The sequence below is a fragment of the Mobula birostris genome, chromosome 18, assembly GCF_030028105.1.
Source record: "Mobula birostris isolate sMobBir1 chromosome 18, sMobBir1.hap1, whole genome shotgun sequence".
Taxonomy (NCBI): domain Eukaryota; kingdom Metazoa; phylum Chordata; class Chondrichthyes; order Myliobatiformes; family Myliobatidae; genus Mobula; species Mobula birostris.
Window position 1 is genome coordinate 69095165 of NC_092387.1, and position 26977 is coordinate 69122141.

At 43.7% G+C, this 26977-nt stretch overlaps 1 protein-coding gene and 1 long non-coding RNA gene across 2 annotated transcripts; one reads left to right on the forward strand and one right to left on the reverse strand.

Moving 5' to 3' along the window:
• Positions 1–707: 707 nt before the first annotated feature.
• tmem72 (transmembrane protein 72) lies at positions 708–26974 on the forward strand. The gene is made up of 5 exons (XM_072282907.1): positions 708–1160; positions 18569–18635; positions 18733–18804; positions 21901–22049; positions 23259–26974. The coding sequence occupies exons 1-5, from the start codon at positions 1091–1093 to the stop codon at positions 23684–23686; spliced, it is 786 nt and encodes a 261-aa protein (XP_072139008.1). The 5' UTR covers positions 708–1090; the 3' UTR covers positions 23687–26974.
• Positions 6692–19050, reverse strand: LOC140212206 (uncharacterized). Its single transcript, XR_011889665.1, has 3 exons — positions 18881–19050; positions 9912–10181; positions 6692–6927 (listed from the first exon to the last, which is right to left on the reverse strand). It is a non-coding gene; the product is annotated as an uncharacterized lncRNA (long non-coding RNA).
• Positions 26975–26977: the final 3 nt, after the last annotated feature.

Genomic DNA, 26977 nt, shown 5'->3' on the forward strand with positions numbered 1-26977 from the left:
TTATTAGGTACACCTATACACCTGCTCGTTAATGCAAATATCTAATAATCCAATCATGTGGCAACTCAATGCATAACAGCATGTAGACATGGTCAAGATGTTCTGTTGTTGTTCAGAACAAACATCAGAATGGGGAAGACATGCAAGCTGAGTAACATTGACCATAGAATTACTGTTGGTGCCAGTCAGGGTGGTTTAAGTATCTTCAAAACTACTGATCTCTTGGAATTTTCATGCACAACAGTTGCTAGGGCTTTCAGAGAATGGTGTGAGAAACAAAAACATCCAGTCAGCTGCAGTCCTCTGGGCAGAAATGCCTTGTTAATGAGAGAGATGAGAGGAGAATGGCCAGACTAGTTCAAGTTGACAGGAAGGTGACAGTAACTGGCATAACCACACATTACAACAGTGGTGTACAGAAGAGCATCTCTGAATGCACTGTACATTGAACTTTGAGGTGGTTGGGCTACAGGAGCAGAAGACCATGAACATACGCTGAGTGGTCACTGTTAGGTACAGGAGGTAGCTAATAAAGTGGTCACTGAGTGTATGTCAAAATCATAACATGAAACAGAGAAATTGTTCGTGCGTAAATCCTTATAATCCTTAACAGGGACTTTAATCTTTGAAACGTGGTCAACAGCTGCCTCAGGGTTTCATTCGCTGCCTGGCTGGTGCATGTGTGGGCAGGAGATTTACTGCGGGGCACCATTAACCTAACTTTGCCATTGTTTCTGGATAATGATTAAACAAATTGTTTTCTTTTAAGAAAACAAACAGCAGCATACAATTGCTGTAACCTTGGGGCAGGTTGAAGCTGCACAGACCGGTTAGGATTGGTAAAGTCCACAGTCTGATGAGTAAATCGCTGAAGGACTGTTTCCAAAACACAACAAGTGCTTGGAAAGACAGAGGCAGAGGGATTCTTGCAATCCTCTGTCTCAGTCCGGAGGGATTGCACAGCATCTGCCTTCACAGGTGAATGGGACGCTGATACATTTCCCGACGTGACTTCTGCTGGACTCAGGAACAGGTATCCAGAGAGTAACGTTCTCTGTTTGATTTTTGAGATCCTGGCGCATTGATTGAGATGGATGCTGCAGGAGTCTGGACCATGTTAGAACGCACATGTAGGATCCTCGGGATCATTACAGCTGCAGGTAAGTGAAATAAAGCAATTGTCCATTACCATTAGTCACAGTAAACCAACCTCAGACAATTAAAACTCATAAATAGTTATAACCGTGCAACCATCAGGCTCCTGAACCAGTGTGGATAACTTCAATCACCTCAACTCTGAACTGATTCCACAACCAATAGACTCACTTTCAAGGACCTGACAACTCATGCTCTCAGTATTATTTGTTTCTTTTATTTGAATAATTTGTCTTCTTTTGCACATTAATTGTTTGTCAGTCTTTGTTTAAGTAAAGTTTCGTATAAATTCTTTAGTATTTCTTTATTTTCCTGTAAGTGCCACAGGAAAACAAATCTCCAGGTTGTATACGGTGACATACAGGTACTTTGATAATACACTTACTTTAACTTTGACCAAACCGCCAGCCCTCATTACCTGTGTGTCTCCGGCACATTCATCTTTCTGGCTTTGGGCTTTGCGGGGAAGGCATTTATCATCCATCCCCAGGTGGCGATGAGCCTCGTTCTGGAACTGTTGCAATTTTTCTGGAAAAGATTCTCCTACCATGCTGACAGTTTGAGCATTCCACGATTTCGATCCAGCAACCATGAAGGAACAGAGATATTTTTCCAAGTTAGGATAGAAAGCAGGCTGGAGGTGTACCTGCCGGTGTGGCATTCTCATGTGCTTTTCAATGGCTGTGGACACAGGTTTGGAGGTCTGGTTTGAGTAGCCTGGGCAGGTAACTGCAGTGCATTTTGTAGGTGGTGCAACCACTACCCGCTGGTCAGGAAGGGAATGTTTAGAATGGAGAATAAAAAGTAATCTGCTTTCTCCCAGGCAGCATCAAGCTTGCTGACTATTAATTCTGTTGGACTCATCCCGAAAAATGAAGACTATGCCATCACTCACCTGACAGTAGTCTTGTTGGTGAAGAAAGTGTTTCGGGGGTTGCTATAAGGTGATTAACTCATCACAAGAAAGCATGGAGAATGGGGTTAATGTAAGATTAGTTTAAACAGGTGAGTGGAGGTCAGCAGGAATGGGGTTAATGTAAAATTAGTATGAATAGGTGAGTGGAGGTCAGCAGGAATAGGGTTAATGTAAAATTAGTATGAACAGGTGAGTGGAGGTCAGCAGGAATGGGGTTAATGTAAAATTAGTATGAACAGGTGAGTGGAGGTCAGCAGGAATGGGGTTAATGTACGATTAGTATGAACATGTGAGTGGAGGTCAGCAGGAATGGGGTTAATGTAAGATTGGTTTAAACAGGTGAGTGGAGGTCAGCAGGAATGGGGTTAATGTAAGATTAGTTTAAACAGGTGAGTGGAGGTCAGCAGGAATGGGGTTAATGTACAATTAGTATGAACAGGTGAGTGGAGGTCAGCAGGAATGGGGTTAATGTAAGATTAGTTTAAACAGGTGAGTGGAGGTCAGCAGGAATGGGATTAATGTAAGATTAGTTTAAACAGGTGAGTGGCGGTCAGCAAGGTCAGTTGCTATGTGGAACACGCAGATACACTTAGTGGCCACTTTATTAGATTCACCTGTACACCTGTACATTTATACAAATATTAAACAGACAATTGTGTGGCAGCAACTCAATGCACAAAAGCATGCTGATGTGGTCAAGAGGTTCAGTTGTTGTTTAGACCAAACATCAGAATGGGGAAGAAACGTGATCTAAGTGACTTTGACTGTGGAATGATTGTTGGTGCCTGAGCGGGTGGCTGAGTATCTCAGAAACTGCTGATCTCCTGGGATTTTCATGCACAACAGATTTTAGAGTTTACAGAGAATGGTGCGAGAAACGAAAAACCTCCAGTGAGCGGAAGATCGGTGGGTGAAAACACCCTGTTAATGAGGGAGGTCGGAAGAGAATGGCCAAACTGGTTCAGGGTGACAGGAAGGCAACGTTAACTCAAATAACCACACGTTACAACAGAGGTGTGCAGAAGAGCATCTCTGAATGCACATCATATCGATCCGTGAAGTGGGTGGGCTACAGCAGCAGAAGACCACGAACATACACTCGGTAGGTACATACTATATTCTACCTTGAAATTCATGTTTATGCAGGCATTTACAGGAAAATAAAGAAATACAATAGAATTTACAAAATGCTATAAATAACCAAGGCAGAACAATGTGCAAAAGAAGACAAATTGTGTAAATAACAAAAGTCGGTTCATTATAAATAACTGTGTTCAAAGCTGAGACAGATTCCAACATCGCAGGAGAGTTGAAATATATGGCAAGCAAGAGAAAATCTGCAGATACTGGAAATGTGAAGGAACACACACAAAATGCTGGAGGAACTCAGCAGGTCAGGCAGCCTTTATGCAAAAGAGTAAACAGTCAATGTTTTGGGCTGATCTTCAGGTCTCCGCTGTGAAAAAAACTATGTGGGGCAGGGAAGTGGAGCTGTGGCCAAGATCAGGCCGGCTGTGATTTTATAGAACATCAGAGCAGATTCAAGGGGCTGAATATCTAACATCTGCTCCTGTGCCTTAATCCATGTTCTAGTTTTGAGCAGCCCAAGCATCCTCCCGCAAAGTACTGAAATATTCACTGAATAGGTTAAATTCTGGACTTTGAAAGTGAAGCCAGCAATAATTCCTCACAGATGTGCAGGAGGATTCTATGACACAGAATCCCAGAATCCAAAAATAGAATGTTGACAGCTTGATAGACTCTGGGATGAAAAGTCATACACACACTCACCACTGGAACAGTGTGGTATCTAGAAAGGATAATTCATGAAATGATATTTTGACAAGCTCAAATGAACTCAAACACTAATATAAATATCCAATCTGTTGTTCCCCTGTCCCGATGACAGGTCAGCAAACTGAAACATTAACCGTTTCTCCCTCCAGATGTTGTCTGGTTTGCTGAGTACTTCCAGAATTCTCTGTTTTTATATCAGACTTCCACAATCTGCAGCCCTTGCATCTTGTAAATTGAAATCCCTTAACTCCTTCACAACATCCAATTAAAGACTCTGATAGAAGAATGGACAGGGAACTTGTCACTTACATCAGGTCAGTCCTGATGAAGGGTCTCAGCATGAAACATTGTCTGTTTATTCATTTCTATAGATGCTGCCTGATCTGCTGAGTTCCTCCAGTATTTTGTGTGTGTTGCTCTGGATTTCCAGCATCTGCAGAATCTCATGTGTATGAAATTGTTATTGGATTAGATAACTTTTCAGTGTAGGCCAATTTTGAAATCACCTAACAAGAACCCTCAACTACAAAAACCTTTCACAAATTCACAATAAAGAATATGAAGTAGCAGATACTTCTTACATAAATAAATCTTTGATCATTTAAAGCATCCAGTCTAATCTCAGGATCCAAATAATGTCACTGAGGTTGCATTCCAGGAGTTAGGAGAACCATTACTTTTCATTCAATAAATGCTTGAATAAGATTTCTCAAGTACTACGCAAATTAAACACTGCCTTTAACTCTTTAGTGGCCTTGCAGTTTAATGGGTACTGCAAATCCAACGAAAATCCTAGAAATATTTCAGGTATTTGTTTGAGCAAAGTTTCCAAATTAACGTGGGAATAATTACATTGTTATAAAGATAACTATAAAGATCAGTTTTATTTATCACATGGGCCATCAACTTACGGTGAAATACTTCCTTTAATGTCAATAACCAATGCATCCAAGGATGTGCTGGGGGCAGCCCACAAGTGTCACCATGGCTCTGGCACCAACATAATATGTCCACGAGTTACTATCCCTAATTCATACATCTATGAAATTTGGGAAGAAACTGGCACCCAGAGGAAAGTACACAGTCACAGGGAGAACGTACAAACTCCTCCTCAGTGTTGTGCTAACCTTTACATGACATGGTGCCTGACATTTATTTTTAGGTCAATTAAAAGCCATTGTTGGCAGAGGGGTAAAAGTTTAAACAACAATCTGCCATATCTTTGGTGGAATTTGAATCTAGGCTGAATGAGGCAGCATTCCTCACTAAAGCTAAATCAGTCTCTAAGACCACAAGTCCATAAGACGCAGGAGCAGAATTAGGACATCTGGCCCATCGAGTCTGCTCAGCCATTCAATCAAGGCAGATCCTTTTCTTTTCTCCTCCTCCTCATCCCCAGTTCCTGGTCTTCTCCCCGTAACCTTTGGTTCCATATCCAACCAAGAAGCTATCAACCTCTGCCTTAAATACACCCAGCAACCTGGCCTCCACAGCCGCATGTGGCAACAAATTCCACAAATTCACCACCCTTTGGCTAAAGAAATTTCTCCACATCTCTGTTTTGAAAGGGCGCCCCTCTATCCTGAGGCAGTTCCCTCTTGTCCTAGACTCTCCCAGCATGGGAAACATCCTTTCCACATCTACTCTGTCTAGGCCTTTCAATATTTGAAAGTTTTCAATGAGATCCCCCTCATCCTTCCAAATTCCAGCAAGTACAGACCCAGAGCTATCAAACCTTCCTCGTATGATAACCCTTTCATTCCAGTCGAGGTCAGAGTTCACATGTTCTCATCTCCAGAGGTCAGGGTTCACATGTTCCCAGCCCTGGAGGTCAGAGTACACATGTTCCCGGCCCCAGAGATTAGAGGTCACATGTTCCCAGTCTCTGCTGCTTTGTTGTTAGTGAGATATGGTTGTTGACTGATGAAATCAACCACACATTATTCACACTGTGCCTGCCCCAGCTCTCATGAGGCATAACCTACAACCAGGAAAAAAACATAGAACTAACCTGATCAAATATTTCTCATGACTACAATCAGGCAGAGGTACAAGAACCCCAGGAACAGTTATTACCTGGAATCATCAAGCTCCTGAACCAGTGGGAATAACCACTCACCTCAGTACCCCCACACCACCAGGGTCAGGACTGTTATCACCCCACAACCATCAGGCACCTGGACAGTGAGGGTAACTTCACTCACCTCAGTACCCCCACACCACCAGGGTCAGGACTGTTATCACCCCACAACCATCAGGCACCTGGACAGTGTGGACAACTTCACTCACCTCAATACCCCCACACCACCAGGGTCAGGACTGTTATCACCCTACAACCGTCAGGCTCCTGGAGAGTGAGGGTAACTTCACTCACCTCAGTACCCCCACACCACCAGGATCAGGACTGTTATCACCCCACAACCATCAGGCACCTGGACAGTGTGGACAACTTCACTCACCTCAATACCCCCAGACTACCAGGGTCAGGACTGTTATCACCCTACAACCGTCAGGCTCCTGGATAGTGAGGGTAACTTCACTCACCTCAGTACCCTCACACCACCAGGGTCAGGCACCTGGACAGTGGGGATAACTTCACTCACCTCAACACTGTGCTGATTCCACAACCTACAGTCTCACTTTCAAGGACTCGTGTTCTCAGTATTATTTATTTATTATTACCTGCATAATTTGTCTTTTGCACACTGGTTGTTTGTAAGTCCTTATTGCTTCAGTTTTTCATAAATTCTGTTTATTATTTTTATTTTTGTCTGAACGCCCACAAGAAAATGAGTCACATAGTGATATATATGTAGTTTGATGATAAATTTATTTTGAACTTTGAACTTTCAATACACGGTGGTAAATTTCTGTCGGGACCACAGTTAAAACAACACACGTGGTATATCCAACGCGGAAGTTGATAGTTTGCTGATTGGTCAGGGCATCAAAGGATATGGCGCGAAGGCAGGTGTACAGGGTTGAGTGGGATCCGGGATCAGCCATGATGGAATGGTGGAGAAATTCATTGTGTCAAATGTTGGGGCCACAAAAATAACCTTTAAAAGAGAGGTGGATATTTATTTGTAAAGGGAAATAACTAGAGGATCAATAACTAATTTTCAATTCAACTTTGTTAACCAATCCTCTGACTACAACCTGATGAAAATTATTCTGGAAAACCAAATACATCACATCTTCTGGTTTCCCCTTTTCCATCCTCCTATTACACCCTTAAGCATGATTTCATTGAAAAATCCATGTTGGATCTGCTCAATCATCTTTTTATTTTCTAGCTTAATGCATCCTCCAATATAAGTTCAACTGGAGGGTGATCTGATTGGATTTCTGCTGGTTCTATTGATGGGCTGACTGGCCTCTCATGTTGTGGCAACCATACAAAAAACTGAAGTCAATTATTGTCCTGGAATTTGTTAAAAGCTTCCAAACAGATTGCAAGGAATAAAGAGATTGGTGAGAGAAAATGTGAGAGTCTTGCAGATGGAGACAAAATAATTTATAGTGGAAAATCCAAGTTCAAGGTTAATTAGATTAGATTATGAAGACAGGTAGTCCTCTTTTATTGTCATTTAGTAATGCATGAATTAAGAAATGATACAATATTTCCTCCGGTATGATATCACAAAACACAGGACAGACCAAGACTGAAAAACTGACAAAACCACATAATTATAACATATAGAAAATAGGTGCAGGAGTAGGCCATTCGGCCCTTCGAGCCTGCACCGCCATTTATTATGATCATGGCTGATCATCCAACTCAGAACCCCGCCCCAGCCTTCCCTCCATACCCCCTGATCCCCGTAGCCACAAGGGCCATATCGAACTCCCTCTTAAATATAGCCAATGAACTGGCCTCAACTGTTTCCTGTGGCAGAGAATTCCACAGATTCACCACTCTCTGTGTGAAGAAGTTTTTCCTAATCTCGGTCCTAAAAGGCTTCCCCTTTATCCTCAAACTGTGACCCCTTGTTCTGGACTTCCCCAACATCGGGAACAATCTTCCTGCATCTAGCCTGTCCAATCCCTTTAGGATTTTATACATTTCAATCAGATCCCCCCTCAATCTTCTAAATTCCAACAAGTACAAGCCCAGTTCATCCAGTCTTTCTTCATATGAAAGTCCTGCCATCCCAGGAATCAATCTGGTGAACCTTCTTTGTTCTCCCTCTATGGCAAGGATGTCTTTCCTCAGATTAGGGGACCAAAACTGCATACAATACTCCAGGTGTGGTCTCACCAAGGCCTTGTACAACTGCAGTAGTACCTCCCTGCTCCTGTACTCGAATCCTCTCGCTATAAATGCCAGCATACCATTCGCCTTTTTCACCGCCTACTGTACCTGCATGCCCACTTTCAATGACTGGTGTATAATGACACCCAGGTCTCATTGCACCTCCCCTTTTCCTAATCGGCCACCATTCAGATAATAATCTGTTATCCTATTTTTGCCACAAAAGCGGATAACTTCACATTTATCCACATTAAATTGCATCTGCCATGAATTTGCCCACTCACCCAACCTATCCAAGTCACTCTGCATCCTCTTAGCATCCTCCTCACAGCTAACACTGCCACCCAGCTTCGTGTCATCCGCAAACTTGGAGATGCTGCATTTAATTCCCTCATCCAAGTCATTAATATATATTGTAAACAACTGGGGTCCCAGCACTGAGCCTTGCGGTACTCCACTAGTCACCGCCTGCCATTCTGAAAAGGTCCCGTTTATTCCCACTCTTTGCTTCCTGTCTGCTAACCAATTCTCTATCCACATCAATACCTTACCCCCAATACCGTGTGCTTTAAGTCTGCACACTAATCTCCTGTGTGGGACCTTGTCAAAAGCCTTTTGAAAATCCAAATATACCACATCCACTGGTTCTCCCCTATCCACTCTACTAGTTACATCCTCAAAAATTCTATGAGATTCGTCAGACATGATTTTCCTTTCACAAATCCATGCTGACTTTGTCCGATGATTTCACCGCTTTCCAAATGTGCAGTTATCACATCTTTGATAACTGACTCCAGCAATTTCCCCACCACCGACATTAGGCTAACCGGTCTATAATTCCCCAGTTTCTCTCTCCCTCCTTTTTAAAAAAGTGGGGTTACATTAGCCACCGTCCAATCCTCAGGAACTAGTCCAGAATCTAAAGAGTTCTGAAAAATTATCACTAATGCATCCACTATTTCTTAGGCTACTTCCTTAAGCACTCTGGGATGCAGACCATCTGGCCCTGGGGATTTATCTGCCTTTAATCCCTTCAATTTACCTAACACCACTTCCCTACTAACATGTATTTCCCTCAGTTCCTCCATCTCACTGGACCCTCTGTCCCCTACTATTTCCGGAAGATTATTTATGTCCTCCTTAGTGAAGACAGAACCAAAGTAATTATTCAATTAGTCTGCCATGTCCTTGCTCCCCATAATTAATTCACCTGTTTCTGTCTGAAGGGGACCTACATTTGTCTTTACCAGTCTTTTCCTTTTTACATATCTATAAAAGCTTTTACAGTCAGTTTTTATGTTCCCTGCCAGTTTTCTCTCATAATCTTTTTCCCCCTTCCTAATTAAGCCTTTTGTCCTCCTCTGCTGAACTCTGAATTTCTCCCAGTCCTCAGGTGAGCCACTTTTTCTGGCTAATTTATATGCTTCTTCTTTGGAATTGATACCATTCCTAATTTCTCTTGTCAGCCACGGGTGCACTAACTTCCTTGATTTATTCTTTTGCCAAACTGGGATGAACAATCGTTGTAGTTCATCCATGCAACCTTTAAATGCTTGCCACTGCATATCCACCGTCAATCCTTTAAGTGTCATTTGCCAGTCTATCTTAGCTAATTCACGTCTCATACCTTCAAAGTTACCCCTCTTTAAGTTCAGAACCTTGTTACAACAGTGCAATAATACCATAACTTGATGAAGAAGTCCATGAGTACAGTAAAAGTTCAAAGTCTATCAAATGTCCCACATCTCACACAGACAGGAGAAGGAAGAAAAACTCTCCCTGCCATACCCGATCACGGTCCGACTCTGAGTCATCCGAAAACTTCGAGCTCTGATCAGCTCTCCGATGCCAAGTACTGCGTGCCATCTCTGTCCAAACGATTTGACCTCAACCTCGGTCACCAACAGCAGGCAAAGCCGGGGATCTTGAGGCCTACCCTCTGAAAGATTCCCGAACATGCAGTAACGACAGCAGTGAAAGAGTGTTTCAGAAATTTCTCCAGATGTTCCTCTGTGCTTGCACGTCCATTCTCCATCAAATCAGAATTGTCCACGGCCCCTATTTAACAGATACAATATCATTTTTCACCGGAGGGCTGCGCACGCGCGGCGCGCTGCTCTCTCTCCTCCCTCCATGGATATAGCCAAATGAAACTGTGTTCCTCTGGGGCCAAGGTGAAAAACACATTTCCAACAGCACACAGCACACTGCACATAGCATAAATAGCACACATGGTTACAACCAAGCAATGACAGAGAAATGATAGAGATTCATGAAATAAAAACAGTAGCCCATCGAAATGTGAGAGAGCCACAGGTCTGCCAAAGATCAAAGATTAAGGATTACATGTATTAGGAATTTTCTGTGGTGTGTGGTGTGACATGCAAAAAAAAAACAAAATTCAGCCATTATCAAAAATAAAGAATTATATAAAAAGAATTTAAAATATAGATATGGAATAAAATGTGCCTAAATATATAAATACCAGCATGTATTTCCAATGTAAACAGCTTTGTAAAATGTGGGTTAAAGTGACTGAGGTTATAGATAGGGTAAGAGGAACGGAAGGAAGTTAGTGACACTGGAAAATGGAACTAAAGAAGTTTGGGAGACTGAAAGCCAAGAATCAATTATCAACATCCCAGAAGGTACATTGGTTATCATCTTTCTAATTACAAAACACTTTAAAATCATTCTTTCAGGTTTAATGACAACAATTGTGAATTATTTAAGAAGGGAGAGAGTGCCCAACATGTTAGCTTGTCATTAGTCAAAGGGTATGTCCATGAGTCTGAAATGGAGTTTTTATGTATTAACCTAGAACGTAATTACAGGATTCAGTAGAACCAACAGAGAAAAATCATGTTTGACTATTGTAGGTGAGCAGATTAGCAAGTCCGTGGATAACATAGAGATGGATGGAGTTGTGGAGAGTGTTACCAATGCCATCGGATATTGATGATGTCTAGACTTGCACACAGATACAACATGTGTGAGGTGTTGTAGTTTGGGAAGTCAAAGGAGGAGCCTGCCCTCAGCACAGATCTTGTTGATTGATTTTACACAAATTTTGTTTATTTTGTAATGTGTTTGTTTATTGAGATGCAGCACAGAATAGGCCCTTCCAGCCCTTCAACCACTGCCACCCAGCAACTCCCGATTTAACCCTAGCATAATCACAGGACAAGTTACAATGACCAATTAACCTACTAATTGGTACATTTTTGGACTGTGGGAGGAAACCAGAGCAGCCAGAGAAAATCCACGCATCGCATGGGGAGGATATGGAGACGCGTTACAGATGACATCCGAACTCGGACACTCTGAGCTAGACTGCTGTAGTGCCCAAATGACACATTTCACTGTATGTTTCATTGTACGTGTGACAAAATCCAGATTCCCATTTTAGCTAATCCCATTTGGCCCACATCCTTCTAAATCAGTTAATGGTAGGGGTCCATGACTCCAAAAAGCTTGGGAACCCCTGGTTTCCCCTGGTTTCCTGTCAACCACCAACTGTCCTGTAAATGGCTCAACTACTTCCTCTGGCAGACTCTTTCCACATACGAACAATTTGCCTTCGGTTTCTGATTACCTCTCTCCACTCACCTTAATCTCTGCTTTCCAGTTCTTGATTGCACAAGCCTGGGAGAAGACCAGGTCTAGTTTGATCTTAGACCATGTGTAAGGACTGCAGCGCTCCTGTGTGTGGTATCGGGTAATCCGCTCACTTTGGTTTACAGTAAAGTTTTCATGGGACTGGGTAGTAGGTTCTGCTGATTTGCTGGTTTGATCAGGATGTCTGTGATGGGCCTGACCTTTGATCTTGGATATCAACAGGACAAATGTATGCAGGCAGGAAAATACCGTGAGAATCAGCGCTACTCTGAGGAAAGGTCAGTGATCTGTAACCGTAACTCCATGACATTATAAGTTTGAAAGAGTGCAGAGATGTTGGTGGAGTCGGTGGACCTGACTTACAGGGTAATACTGGATCGGTGAGGATTCGATTCCCTGGAGGGCTGATTTGATAGAGGCTGACAAAATTATGAGGGGCATAGGTAGGGTAAATGCTACCAGGCTTCTTCCACTCAGGTTGGGTGAGACTGTAACTAAAGGTCATGGGTTAAGGGTGAAAGGTGAAATATTTAAGGGAGGTCTAAGAAGGAACTTCTTCACTCAGAGGGTGGTGAGAGTGTTGAGTGAGCTGCCATTGGAGGTGACTGTAACATTTAGAAGTTTGGTTAAGTACATAAAGGGGGAGGTTTATGAAGGGTTGTGGTCCAGCTGAGGTTTGATGGAACTAGGTACAGTTAGAATGGGCTGAAGGGCCTGTTTCTCCATTGTAGTGCTCTACGAGTCTATTCATCTCTCTCCATCAATCCTGCCTTTCCCTGTAGCTGCCACATAGTTTGAAATCTACTTATTTGTTTCATCTTATTTTTCCGGAGTGAGGGAATTTAAACTAAATCCACTGAGTCAGACTGGCAGGTCTGGGGAGGGCTGGCTTTCACTGATGGATATCTGTTAGATTTACAATAAACATATTCTCTATTTTGGAAACTAGAGTGAAGCAGGGAAGGTGAATGGGTTTGGTTGACTCAACATCGGCACGGTGGACAGAGAGATTTATGCTTCAAGCTCTTGGATGGTGGTTAAGCTCAGCCTAGGTGGAGATCCATTTGGTACTCCTCAGCACTGCCAGCCACCGGGAGAATGGAGCCCAGAGAGTGGGGCAGGAGGAAGGAAATGAACACTGTGACCCTAGACACTCCTCGACACACACACACACACACACACACACACACACACACACACACACACATGCATACACACACACACACACACACACACACACACACGCGCACACATGCACACACACACACACACACACACACACACACGCGCGCACATGCACACACACACATGCACACACACACACACGCGCGCGCACATGCACACACACACACACACACATGCACACACACACACACACGCGCGCACATGCACACACACACATGCACACACACACACACGTGCGCGCACATGCACACACACACACACATGCACACACACACACACACGCGCGCACATGCACACACACACATGCACACACACACACACACGCGCGCACATGCGCACACACACATGCACACACACACGCACATACACACACACACACGCGCGCACATGCACGCACATGCCTCAGTGCATGTCTGGAAGGAAATAAAAAGCTGCCCCTGTTCCTTGTAGGCCATTCGGCCCAACAGGTGGTTAATGCTCTCTTGGTCTGCTCCCTCAGACTTTCTGTAAAACTTACAGGGGTTCCCAGTCTGCTGAGCAAGCCAAGGCTAAGGACTAGGTATCTCTCTCCCTCCCTCTCTCTATTTGGTACTGTGCAGACCAAACCAGGCATCGTTTTACTGCAGTGGAACAGAGCCCTGAGAATGAGCTGTTGTCATATCCTGTACTTCAGTCCATAATCATCCACCATTTAAAGTGTTACAGCAGGGGTCATGTTTGTCTCAATTTTTACCCTGCTCAGATCATCTGATTCTTTGGATTATTTCGTTACCAGCATTACCACTTTGGCAGGAAACTATGTTCAAAGGATTTCTCTTCAGAACAGAAGGACAGAAGATTCCATTGCAGTGTCTACTCAGTGACCACTTCATTCGGTACCTCCTGTACCTAACAAAATGGCCACTTAGTGTATGTTAGTGGCCTCTGTTGCTGTAGCCCATCCACGTCAAGCTTCGACGTGTTGTGCACTCAGAGATGCTCTTCCGCACACCGCTTGTAACGTGTGGTTGTTTGAGTTGTCAGCTTGAACCAGACTGGCCATTATCCTCTGACACCTCTCGTTATCAAGGCATTTTCACCCATGGAACTGCCACTCGCTGAATGGTTCCTGTTCTTTGTCAACTCTGCAGATTGTTGTGTGCAAAAATCCCAGGAGATCAATGGTTATGTATTCATGAACTATTTTGTTTTGATGATGAGGAAAAGATTATTTTCCTCAAAGGAACATTGATGGCAAGTAGTTAACATTTACAAAGGACATTATAGAGCCACTTGTGTGGCAGTCCCATCGCTGGTGCAGATACAACAGGGTTGGGAGAACTCCTGGACACACACACAGGACCTGGCGTGGAAGAAAGTGTAGTCACAACAGCTGTGAGAGTCCAGGCTTGTAACTCTTCCCATCAAATTATTATCTTTCTTTCCCCAAAATAACAAATAATCTTCAAAAATGACTCCCTCCTGACAATTTGAGGAAGAGCCGAACGTAAAACCCTGTATGGCTTGCAATCTACACAAGCAGTGGAAAATTTATGGAGTTGTTACAAATGGATTCAATCAGTATTAGCACGCTGCAATGGGCTGCGGTCACTCGAGACACCTTTGCTGCCTGGTCACACATCAGGACTATGGAATGTGTGGCATAAATCCACATTCCCCCCGTCAGTCCAAATGGAAAATTAAAAGAAAATACTGGAATATTTGCCCAAGAGTTCTTTTATATCAAATTATGTTTTATTCATAAAAATCTTCACTCACCTCAACTCTGAACTGATTCCCCAATGTATCAGCTCACTTTCAAAGACTCTACAACTCATGTTCTTGATGTTATTTATAGGTTATTTACTTATTATTGTTTGTATTTAGTTTTTGTTCTATTGTTTTGCATATTAGATGTTTGTCAGTCTCTGTATGTTGTTTTTCATGGGTTTTTTTGTATTTCTTTATTCTACTGTGAATGCCCACATGAAAATGAATCTTGGTATATGGCGTATACGTTCTTTGATTATAAATTTACTTTGAACTTTGAACTGAAAATACATAAATACAGAATCTTCAAGCCAGCATTGCCACAACAAGTAATAACACAGTAGCTTAGTGGTTAGCATAACGCAATCACCGTGCTAGTGATCGTGGTTCCATTCTTGATGCTGACTTGAGGAGTTTGGACGTTCTCCCTGTAGGTTTCCTCCGGGTGCTCCAGTTTCCTCCCACAGTCCAACTGGTAACTGGTTGGCGTGGGCTTGTTAAGCTAGAAGGGCCTGTGACTGAGCTGTATCTCTGACTATAAAAGTCGTGTTATACTATTGCTTATCGCAGGCACATCGGTTGTCATGTATTGACAAAAGTGAAGGAGATAGTTCATGGGACTTTGACACAAACTATAACTGATTTATCATTTGCTGCTGGGTCTTCATTTAATATAAAGCATGACAGCACAGGAACAGGCCCTTCAGCCTGCAATATCTGTGCTAGCAATGGTGTCAATTTAAACTAATCCCACCCACCTGCCCCTTCAGTTACTGCCAGTCCATGTGTCAGTCTCAAAGCCTCTCAGATGTGGTCGTTTCTGCTTCAGCCATTAGGTTAGGGTTACATCGGGGCTTGTTGGCTGTGGCTGGGTGACATGACCTGAGGAGCTGGAAGGGCCTATTCAGCATTTAATCTCTAAATAAAGAAATAAATTTCCCCATTTCACTTACCTATATCCCACAGTTTTTCACACTTCTGTCCTAGAAAATGTTTCTGGCCTTCTACCTTTTTATTGCTACTCATAATTTCATAAACCTCCATCTGGTCTCCTCTCAGCTTTCAAAGCTCCAGGAGAAACATCATCGAAGTGTGCCCAGTCTCTTCTCCCGGTTCGTGCTCTCGGATCCAGGCAGCACGCTGGTGAACCTCTCCAATTCCACATCCCTTCCGTAATGGAGTAGACAGAACTACAAACCACAGGTGCAATATAACTTGCCAACCTTTATATTCAACCAGCAAAGGCAAGTGTACCACATGATCTTTACCACTGTCTACTGGTCTTATCTCTTTACAATTCAGGATCACATTTATTTATTTATTTGTCACATGTACATCAATACATACAGTGGAATGATTCATTTACGTTTACAACCAACACAACATAAGGATGTGCCGGGGTAGCCCGCAAGTGTACTCTCACATCGTTCAGCACAACACAATGACAACAACAAAACGACGACAACAACAACTAAACAACAAGACAATCCCCTCTCTCACCCACACACACACATCTCCAACCCCAGGACAGCACTGCTTCCAGGTAACCAACTTCCATTCCTTGGCCCTGGACTCTGAAACTTGCTGACATCAGGCCTCTGACCTCCAGAAAGTCCATAGCTTACTCCTGGAAACCCCTCTGTACATCACTGCTCCTCAAGGGTTCTGCTATTTACATACACTCTCCTTTGACCACCCAGTGTGCGGCTCCTCGCACTTGTCTCGATTAAACTCCAGCTGCTATGTCTCCACCCACATTTCTAATTGATCCTTATCCTGCAGATTCTCTTGTCAACCTTGTTCACAACTCCATCAGCTTCTATGTCATCTGTAAACATGCGAATCAGCTCATCTTCATTTTTGTCCAAGTCATTTATATAAAAAACAACAGAGGTTCCAACACTGATCCCTGTGGTACGCTGGCCACTGGCCACGGACCTGCAGTCGGAATAACACCCCTCCAGCACTACCCCCTGTCTTTGATGGCCAAGCCAACTTTGAACTCTGACTACCAAGCTTCCACAGATCCCATGTGCCTGGATCAGCCTGCTGTGACTAATCTTGTCTAATGCCTCATTAAAGTCCACGTAGACAACAACCACTGTCCTATCCTCTTCAATCATCTTCATAACTTATAAAATTCGAGGAAATTACTAAGATATGACCTCCCCACACAACGCCACAAGACATGATAAATGGGAGAAAGATTAGTTTCAACCAGACCCTGTACATAGTCTGATTACCTGCCTCTTCAAAGCCCTGGAATGAGCCTCACACGAGATGGAGAGAAACCCATAGCAGAATATGTTGCAATGTGGACATGGTAGGAGGGAGCTATTGAAGTTTTCTGTTAGAAAGCACACAGCTGTTGAAAAGCCTGGTGATGGAGAGATATTTCATTTGTACAAGGCAGATGGATTTTGCTTTGTCTCAAACTGTCAAGTCTGTTCCCAGCAGGAGGATGGTGGGAAATATGGTCACCCGCCGCCATCTAGTGTTGGACAGCATCATTAACGTCTGCTGCCATGATCACACACCATGTTATAGGGCCTCTACAGATTTCAAACATACTTTATTTGTTCTGCTTAAGTTATTGTTTAATTCTTTGTTGGAATTGCATTTACAACTCACCCATCATTTACTTTTCAGAAAAGATTTATAAGGGTTTAGCGACAGTAGAGGGTTTGAGTTATAAGGAGAGGTTGGACAGACTAGGTTTTCATTCCTTGGAACGTTGGAGAATGAGGGGCGACCCTGTAGGAATGTTAGAAGGCGTAGAAGAGTGTAGAAAAAGTAGATGGCTATAATCTTTTCCCCAGGGTATGGGAGTTCAAAACTAGGGGACACAGATTTCAGGTGAAAGGGGAAGATTTAAAAGGGAGCTGACGGGCAAGTTGTTCACTCAGAGGGTGATGACTACATGGAACAAGCTGCCAGAGGAAGTGGTTGAAGTGGGTACGAAGGCATTATTTCTGAACCACTTGGACAGATACATGACGAGGCTCTTGGCCGAATGCAGGAAATCGGGACGTATGAGTTGGGCACTGTTGTCAGCAGGGAACAGTCGGGCTGAAGGGCTATATCTGCGCTATATTGCTCTGTGACTTTGTGACTCCAGTTTCTCTGTAGTGTCAGTGTTGGAAGTCCGAACCACCGCTGTCCTTGTTGGGGTAATGGTGCCTCCATGAATGGATAACCAGAATAATCTCCATCATGTTATGTGGTTTCTGGCCTCTTGTTTGTGATTTGAGAATATAAACCTCCAGTTCCAATAAATGCCAGCATTGGATCAAGGTGTAACCCAGAGGGAACCCAATCCTCACCCTGAAAGTCAAGAGCCTCCCTTTGGAAGCTGAATCTTTGCTTGAAGGTCAGTTCCTTCAAGTATAGATATATATTGCTATATTTATACTCTTATTCTTGGTTGGGCAACTGTAACGAAAATCAATTTCCCTCGGGATCAATAAAGTATGACTATGACTATGACTAGTTCCATTGATCTAGACGAAGCCTCAGATGAGTTTAGTTGATTAGAGGAAGAAAGTACAAAGTAAATTTATTATCAACTTACGACCATATACTACCCTGAGATCCATTTTCTTGTGGGCCTTCACACTAGAACAAAGAAATACAATAGAAAAAATGAAAGACTACACACAAGAAAGACTGACAAACAACTAATGTGCAAAAGAAGACAAACTGTGCAAATAAAAAATAAATAATATTGTGAACATGTCTGGTAGGGTCCTTGAAAGTGAGTCTGTAGGTTGTGGAATCAGCTGTGTTGAGGTGAGTGAAGTTATCCGCACTGGTTCAGGAGCCTGATGGTTGAAGGGTAATAGCTGTTATTAAATCATAATTAATGACTTGTCTTCTGTCCACTTAACACCCAGTGCTCCTCAGCGTTGGAACTGTTACTGCAGTTGAAGGGCAGTTCACTAAACTGGCCGTTTACTTGCTGTGAGTATATGAATGAACTTCTATCGGTTCAAGGTTTTCTTGTTTGTGTCAGTAATATGTGAAAGATTAAAAGGTTAACTCTGCTTTTTTTGTTAAGATTTGCAGCAGCAGTACTTGCGATTTTGGAGGGCCCGTATTTTATTGACATTATTCTTGCCCGCCATTGCCCGTAAGTAAAAGTTCACTTACTTCAGAGACTTCATTGGTCCCAATGCTTCATGTGGCCCCCAATAACAGGAACTAACCTTGGCATGGATCATAATTTCCCAGGAAGGATTATAAACAAGATGAAGCTTCTGCAGCTGGGATCTTGGACCCGATCTCCTCTCTGCTGCTGATTAACCACTCGCTCCTCACATGAAACTATCCCAGCAACTTGAACTCACCAGGCTTCAGTTCAGAGTGGTCTGCGTCATGCCTCTCCTGTAAATTAGGAATGACAGAAAATGTAAAGATTGTCAAAAATTATATTCCGATTATATGTCTTCAGAGTTCTGGGTAAAGCCCCTGTTTATATTTGCAGCTATGAGTCTGGCAAACAGGATGGAGGGAAGATATCCTCGCTACCTTAGGGGGAATAGAGGGAAGAAATCCCCTCAGTCTTTGTTTAATCTGAACATTTCCCATGCTTATCGATTTATTTTCTCTTGTCCCAGCTTCTCAAATGCACACAGATGGACAAGTGCCCTCTAATCTTTCTAAGTTTAATAATTTCCGAAATAGACAACTGAACCTTAAGCTCAGCGTGTCCTCGATGAGAAATGTCACCCACCCTCTCCGTGAAGTCACTGGGCTCTTGGGCAATCTTACTACCTCCAGTACTGTGCAGAAGTCTCAGGCATATTTTATACATAGCTAGAGTGTCTAAGACTTTTGCACAGTGCTATATATTATGACTTTCCAGTTACCAGATAACACTTAATACTACTGAGCTAAGTGCTCTTAGTTCTGTTTCCTGACCACCTTCCTATTTTAACCAATATAGAGTACTGTGCCAATGCTCAGTCACCCTTGCTATATATACGTGCCTCAGGCTTTTGGACAGTACTGCTCTGTACAATAACAATTGCTAGCTTCCCACATGCTAAAAATTTACTGTGAAAAGATGTGCCAGTAGTTTGTAAACACACAGCAAGTGAGCAGAGAAATAGACTTATACTTATAATTTATACTCTATTGTCACCAAACAATTAGTACTAGAACGTACAATCATCACAGAGATATTTGATTCTGCGCTTCCCGCTCCCTGGATTACAAATATTAAATATTAAAAATAGTAAAAATTAGTAAATATTAAAAATTTAAATTATAGATCATAAATAGAAAATAGAAAAATAGAAAGTAAGGTAGTGCAAAAAAACCAAGAGGCAGGTCCGGATATTCGGAGGGTACGGCCCAGATCCAGGTCAGGATCCGTTCAGCAGTCTTATCGCAGTTGGAAAGAAGCTGTTCCCAAATCTGACCGTACCAGTCTTCAAGCTCCTGAGCCTTCTCCCGGAGGGAAGAGGGATGAAAAGTGTGTTGGCTGGGTGGGTCGTGTCCTTGATTATCCTGGCAGCACTGCTCCGACAGCATGTGGTGTAAAGTGAGTCCAAGGACGGAAGATTGGTTTGTGTGATGTGCTGTGCCATGTTCACGATCTTCTGCAGCTTCTTTCGGTCTTGGACAGGACAACTTCCATAGCAGGTTGTGATGCACCCTAGAAGAATGCTTTCTACAGTGCATCTATAAAAATTAATAGGGTTTTAGGGAGCAGGCCAAATTTCTTTAGTTTTCTCAGGAAGTAAAGGCGCTGGTGGACCTTCTTGACAGTGAACTTTACTTGGTTGGACCAAGTCAGGTCACTTGTGATATTGACCCTGAGGAACTTAAAGTTTTTGACCTGTTCCACTTGCGCACCACCGATGTAAATTGGGTCGTATTTCATTTCTGGAGGAAGGTTATAGCTCTGATGTTTGTGGTACTAATGAACCTGCATATTACACATTGGAGTGAAAATTGTTCACAGTAAAACTTATGTTAAAATCCAGTAGCAAGAAAAAGCTGTTCTGATATGTTATCCTTTCTCCCCTATCACCAATAGATTCAAAATTCTACATTTACCCTTGTAACGAAAATAGTTTTACAAATCGTTCTTTGCTAATTCAGCAGCAAGAGAGATCCTCAAGCAAAGGAGGCAGTGTACTGTATTCAAGTGAAAATCATAGAGTCATAGAATACTACAGTGCAGAAACAGGTCCTTCAGCCCATCTAGTCTGCGCTGAACTGTTATTTAGTCAAGTCCCATCGACCTGCATCTGGACCGCAGCTCTTCATACTCCTCCCATCCAAGTGTTCCCTTCTCTCAAACGTTGAAATTGAAGCCACATCCACCACTTCACTGGCAGCTCATTCCACACTCACACCACTCTCCGAGTGAAGAGGGTCCCCCTCAAGTTCTCCTTAAAAAGTTCACCTTTCATCCCCAAGCCATGACCGCTAGTTTATAAGAATTTACTTTATTAAGAGTTAGATAAATAAAGACTTAAAAATGAATATTAAAATAGCAAAGGGGATAAAATAAAACATCAGCTAATGACTAAGGCACTCCATGGAGACTGAAAAGGGCCTCCCAGTGCCACTCTCTTGTTTTCCTAAACTGCCGGTCCTTGTCGAGTATCAGGTATTTCCATCACTGCCTCTGGAAAGTCCACGTTTTTTGACAGCAGCTCACACAAGGTGACACACATGTGGAAGGAGTTGGGCTCTGTCCAACACTCCCTTTTGATTCTGCGTTCTTTTCTTGTGCCATGAACATCATCATCTTGAGTCTAGGATGCCACCGTTTGAATTCCATTTCCCAGTTGAGCACTTTGCAAGCTCACTCCCCCAGCAAATGTGGTCCACACTCCAGACAGATGGAACCATCTGTCAGCACTTCCCCTCTTTCCCTTCCCCTCTCTCGATGTCCTTGTCTTTATCTCCAGCCCAGGAGAAGATTCCTTCTTGCAGAAAAAAATTGCCCCTTTTATACCCTTTAAGATCCCTCCAAAAATCTAACATTAATTTTTGCCCCAGTACTTTTCCAAACAATGTGTTTCTCTAGACTGGAACTCACACTAATTTCTTTAAAAGCAGCTGTGAGTTGACTCCCTCGTACTTTCTCATAACATTCCCACGTCCCAGACTGATAGCATTTTGTCTTACAAATTTCCAGTTTGTGTTACACATTTTAGCATACACCAAGGAGGAATTAAATTTAATTCTTTCCTTACAACCCTTTTAGCTATGTATTTCAGACAGCAGACAGCAAGGTTTGGAACATGTGGAAGAAAGCTGTCCGTCCCAATGGATTTCAGAAGTTCCTCACATTCATCTTTCTGTCTGTGGCTTGCTTCTTGCACCCAGTTCTGATCTGGCATGCGACCATTCCAGGTGAGTGGATTACTCAATGAGTCATCAGCTTGTCAGTAGTTTCCCTGGTCCCTCTGGCCCCACTGCATTCAGTCTGGTTCACAGCAGAAAGGGAAGGGCAGGAGGGCATGATATTACTGTGTGCTGTGGTAGCGAGGTTTGTGATGGGTCATCCTGGAAGCAACAATCGATCCATGTGTCTGAGACCAGTGAAGGGGTAGAGTAAAGTAACTGGTGGAAATGTACATAATTCACAACCACCGACTTCAAGCTGGCATTTCACTTTAAGAGGCCATTCTGACATGAAGACATAGTTACAGAAGGGGGTTTTACTGCACTTTGTGTTCAGCTTTTTGAAGTTCAATAAATAAGTTGTACATTTCTTTTCTTAAACATTAAATGCCTGGTTGTTTTATTTGTGAAAATTTAGAAAGGGACCAACCAGTCACTTACTCCAATTCGATACTAATCCCATTTCTCTCCACCTTCCCATCAGCTGCCCCCAGAATCAATCACTCACATACATGGCACAGTTTACAGTGGCCAGTTAACCCACCGGCCCTGCATGTCTTCGCAATGTTGGAGTAAACCAGAGCAACCAGGAACAACCCATGTGGTCACAGGGAGAACGTACAAACTGCAGAGACAACTCTCTAAGCTCCGAGGTTCTCTTCTCCCACGGTTTACCAGGAAGCTGCGTCAATCTGATAGAGAGCCTGTCTTAGGAGGATGGGTTGAGTGAGCTCAGGCTTTTCTCTTTGGAGTGAAGGAGAATGAGGTGACGATAGAGGTGTACAAGATAATGAAAGGCAGAGATCAAGTGGATAACAGGGGACGTTTGTCCCAGGGCGGAAATGGATGATAAGAGGGGACATAATTTTAAGGTGATTTTAAGTAAGTATAGGGGCAAAGTCAGAGGTAATTTATTTTACACAGAGTGGTGAATATGTGGAACAGCCTCCCAGAGATGGTGGTAGGTGCAAATACATTTGGGATATTTAAGAGACTTTTAGATAGGCACAAGGATGATAGAAAAATGAAGGGTTATGTGGGAGGGATGGGTTAGATTGATCTTGGAGTATGTTAAAAGGATGGCACAATGCTGTGGGCCAAAGGCCCTGTACTGTGCTATGCTGTGCTGTGCTAGGTTCTATGTAACACAGAATGGAGAGTTTTGTGCTGATTAGTGTGAGGAACGTCAGGAATCTGACAATTCCAATCTCTCTCCAGGTACAATGTTGATAGTCAGTGGCCTCGCCTACTTTGTGCTCAACCTGAGGAAAAAGTTTCAAGTGAAGATCAATGAGGGGCCGGGCAACAGGAGGCGCCCCCAAGACTATGCCACTGCCGTGGTCATCTCAGAGGCTGGGGACATGGAGCAGATGTACAGCTTTCACCAGCACTCAGGGAAGAGAAGCCTAGCCTTGATAAGCCACTTGCGAAGTATCTTCCGACTTGGCACTGGGAGGCCTCCAGCCAGTGAAGCCACCCAGAGCTTTCAGGACAGCTCTGCCGTCTCCCCAGCTGGGAGCTTCACAAGTAAAGGGCCAGCGTTTGAGGAGCGTGCTGCCGGAATGATCCTGTCTGAGCCTGGCCAAGTTGAGGAGCCCGAGCCAGAGGAGACCACATCCGACAAAGCCCAGATAATACCCAAGTGAGAGTGTACTCTTAGACCGAGTCAAACCCCTTCCGGGTACAGTGCTCAGAGTGTTTCTCAGTTTATGGGTTTACCTTCCTGGAGAACTTTCTGGAATTCAGGTGCTGCATCCACGGATGTACTTTCTGAGTTGCAGTCACTGCTATCATGTGCACCGTAACCTCCCTGTAATTAGCAGCAACTTGACCAGGCTGGACGTATTTTATAATCTGAATTGAAGAATGAATATTGGTCACAAAACCATGAAACGTGAATGCTACTGGATGTTACACCGAGTGGGGCTTCGATCTGTGTCCCATTTGATAGACAAGGCAGCAATCAATACAAACTACCTCTGAGACAAGTGGAGACCGATGTCTGCTGACACTAGAAGTGTGATGGTCGTTGTGTTGTGACATCCCTGCCGATGTTCAGGAGATGATGGACAAGTACCAAGCAGACCGTTCAAGATCGCGATTGATTTACCATGTGTACATCAAAACATTCAGTGAAATGCCCATTTGTGTCAACAACTGACACAACTGAAAGACGTGCTGAGGACAGCCCGGGAGTGCCAACACACCTGCCCGCTATGCTTCCAGAACAACACAGAACACAACAACAACAACACTCCTCCCACCCACACAAAAGCCTTTATCCCCGGGACAAACCATTTTCTTATAGGCCTCAGCCCTGCAGACATTGGCGTTTGACTTGTCCGGAGATTCACGGACTCAGCCCCATCAAAGGGCCTGGAACACCAGACTCCCAATTTCAATGGAAGATTCCCGTTGGGGAGAGATAAGAGTTGGGGTCAGGTTGCCATCTTGCTCTGGAGGTCAATAGACTGGTAATAGTAGAGCGCAAACAACATTGAGAAACTGGACAAAGGGAGTTCATGCCCTGATGGAATGTCAGGAGAAAAGTCCTTCTGGTTGCAGTCTGTAATGATATGGGCCTGATTTGTGAATGCAGGTGTAACCTGGCCACACTGAAAGAAAGCAAATTAACGTCTCCTCGATGGGTTTTCATTGTCTGTTGAGGAACATGAATGGGTGGGAGTTCAACATGGACATCACGTTAGTTTGTTCATTGTGTTCATTGTCAACGTTATGGGGTTAGAGGGTTGTGTGTGTGCTCTGGGGTTAGAGGAGTGTGTGTGTGTGCACTGGGTTAGAGGAGTGTGTGTGTGTGCACTGGGTTAGAGGAGTGTGTGTGTGTGCACTGGGGTTGGAGGAGTGTGTGTGTGCACTGGGTTAGAGGAGAGTGTGTGTGCACTGGGTTAGAGGAGTGTGTGTGTGCACTGGGTTAGAGGAGAGTGTGTGTGCACTGGGTTAGAGGAGAGTGTGTGTGCACTGGGTTAGAGGAGAGTGTGTCTGGGCACTGGGGTTAGAGGAGAGTGTGTGTGCACTGGGTTAGAGGAGTGTGTGTGTGTGCACTGGGGTTAGAGGAGTGTGTGTGTGCACTGGGTTAGAGGAGAGTGTGTGTGCACTGGGTTAGAGGAGTGTGTGTGTGCACTGGGTTAGAGGAGAGCGTGTGTGCATTGGGTTAGAGGAGAGTGTGTCTGGGCACTGGGGTTAGAGGAGAGTGTGTGTGCACTGGGTTAGAGGAGTGTGTGTGTGTGCACTGGGGTTAGAAGAGTGTGTGTCTGTGCACTGGGGTTAGAGGAGAGTGTGTGTGCACTGGGTTAGAGGAGTGTGTGTGTGTGTGTACACTGGGGTTAGGGTATCGTGTATGTGCACTGGGGTTAGAGGACTGTATATGCGCACTGGGGTTAGAGGAGAGTGTGTGTGCACTGGGTTAGAGGAGTGTGTGTGTGCGCACACTGGGGTTAAAGTGCTGTGTGTGTGCACTGGGTTAGAGGACTGTGGTGTATGCACTGGGGTTAAAGGATTGTGTGCGTGTGCACTGGGTTAAAGGACTGTGTGTGCACTGGGGTTAGAGAAGTGTGTGTGCACTGGGGTTAGGGTATCGTGTATGCGCACTGGGGTTAGAGGAGTGTGTGTGTGTGCACTGGGGTTAGAGTATTGTGTATGTGCACCGTGGTTAGAGGAGAGTGTATGCGCACTGGGGTTAGAGGAGTGTGTGTGTGTGCACTGGTGGGAGAGAGGGAGGTGAGGGAGGGAGCTACAGGGCTTGTTTTGTTGTTGTTTTGTTGCTTGTTGTGTTTTGTGTTCTTCTACCAAGTATCGTGGACACGCTGTGTTGGCACTACAATGCAAAGTGACTCTTGCTGTCTGCGCCCAGCACACTCTTGTGTGTTGGTTGTTAACGCAACCGACACATTTCACTGTATGTTTTGATATACACATGATAAATAAACTTGAATTTTGAATCTTGAATCTTAGATCATAAGAATTAGGCCATTTGGCCCATCGAGTCTGCTCCGCCACCTCATCATGTCTGGTCCATGTGTCTCTCAGCCCCAATCTCCCACCTTTCTCCATATCCCTTCATGCCCTGACTGAGCAAGAATCTATCAACCTCTACCTCTATCTTGATCCTTTGTGTTTCCTCTCTCTGTGCCAAGCTCACTTACCACTTTCCCTGGAAAGCAAGCACTTCCCACTGGTAAAGAAGGAATTGCTCTTGTTCTTGTTATTGCCTTGTTCTGCCCTTGGTGGTGGAGGGCTGGGGTACAGTTAAAGGTCTCCCGGATCTCAGTAACTTGATCAGAGATCATCCACACTGAACATAAGCTAGATACGATCTTTGTTCATGTGATATTTTATTACAAACACACATAGTTGCTTTTTGTTTAATTGAGAATCTGATGGAAGATTCTCTGGATGGTACACTTTACCAAAATGGGTATGCTTTTCTCAGAAAATGCACTTCACCTGCTGGTATTTGCTGCCAAAACTCTACCAGGTCCTCACAAATCAATCTCAGCCTGGCCAAGGTCCAAGGGGATCTAAATTGAACTTGGAATGTTCCCGATGGGACTTCGATGACTTCACACATCTCCTGGGATCTATTCCTTACAGGCACACACACACACACACACACACACACACACACATATATATATATATATATATATACTGTATACACACACACACACACACACACACACACACACACATACACACACACACACACACACACACACACACACACACACACACACTCACACGCACGCACCAGGGGACAGGGAGAGAGACTGTTAAAGAATCAGAATCAGACTTATTGTCATCAGATTTGTTCTGTGGCTGCAGTACAGTGCACGAAGTAAAAATACTATAACTTACAATAAGAGATATGTATTAAAATTTAAATTAAATTTTAATATTATATTTTAAAGGTTAAAGAT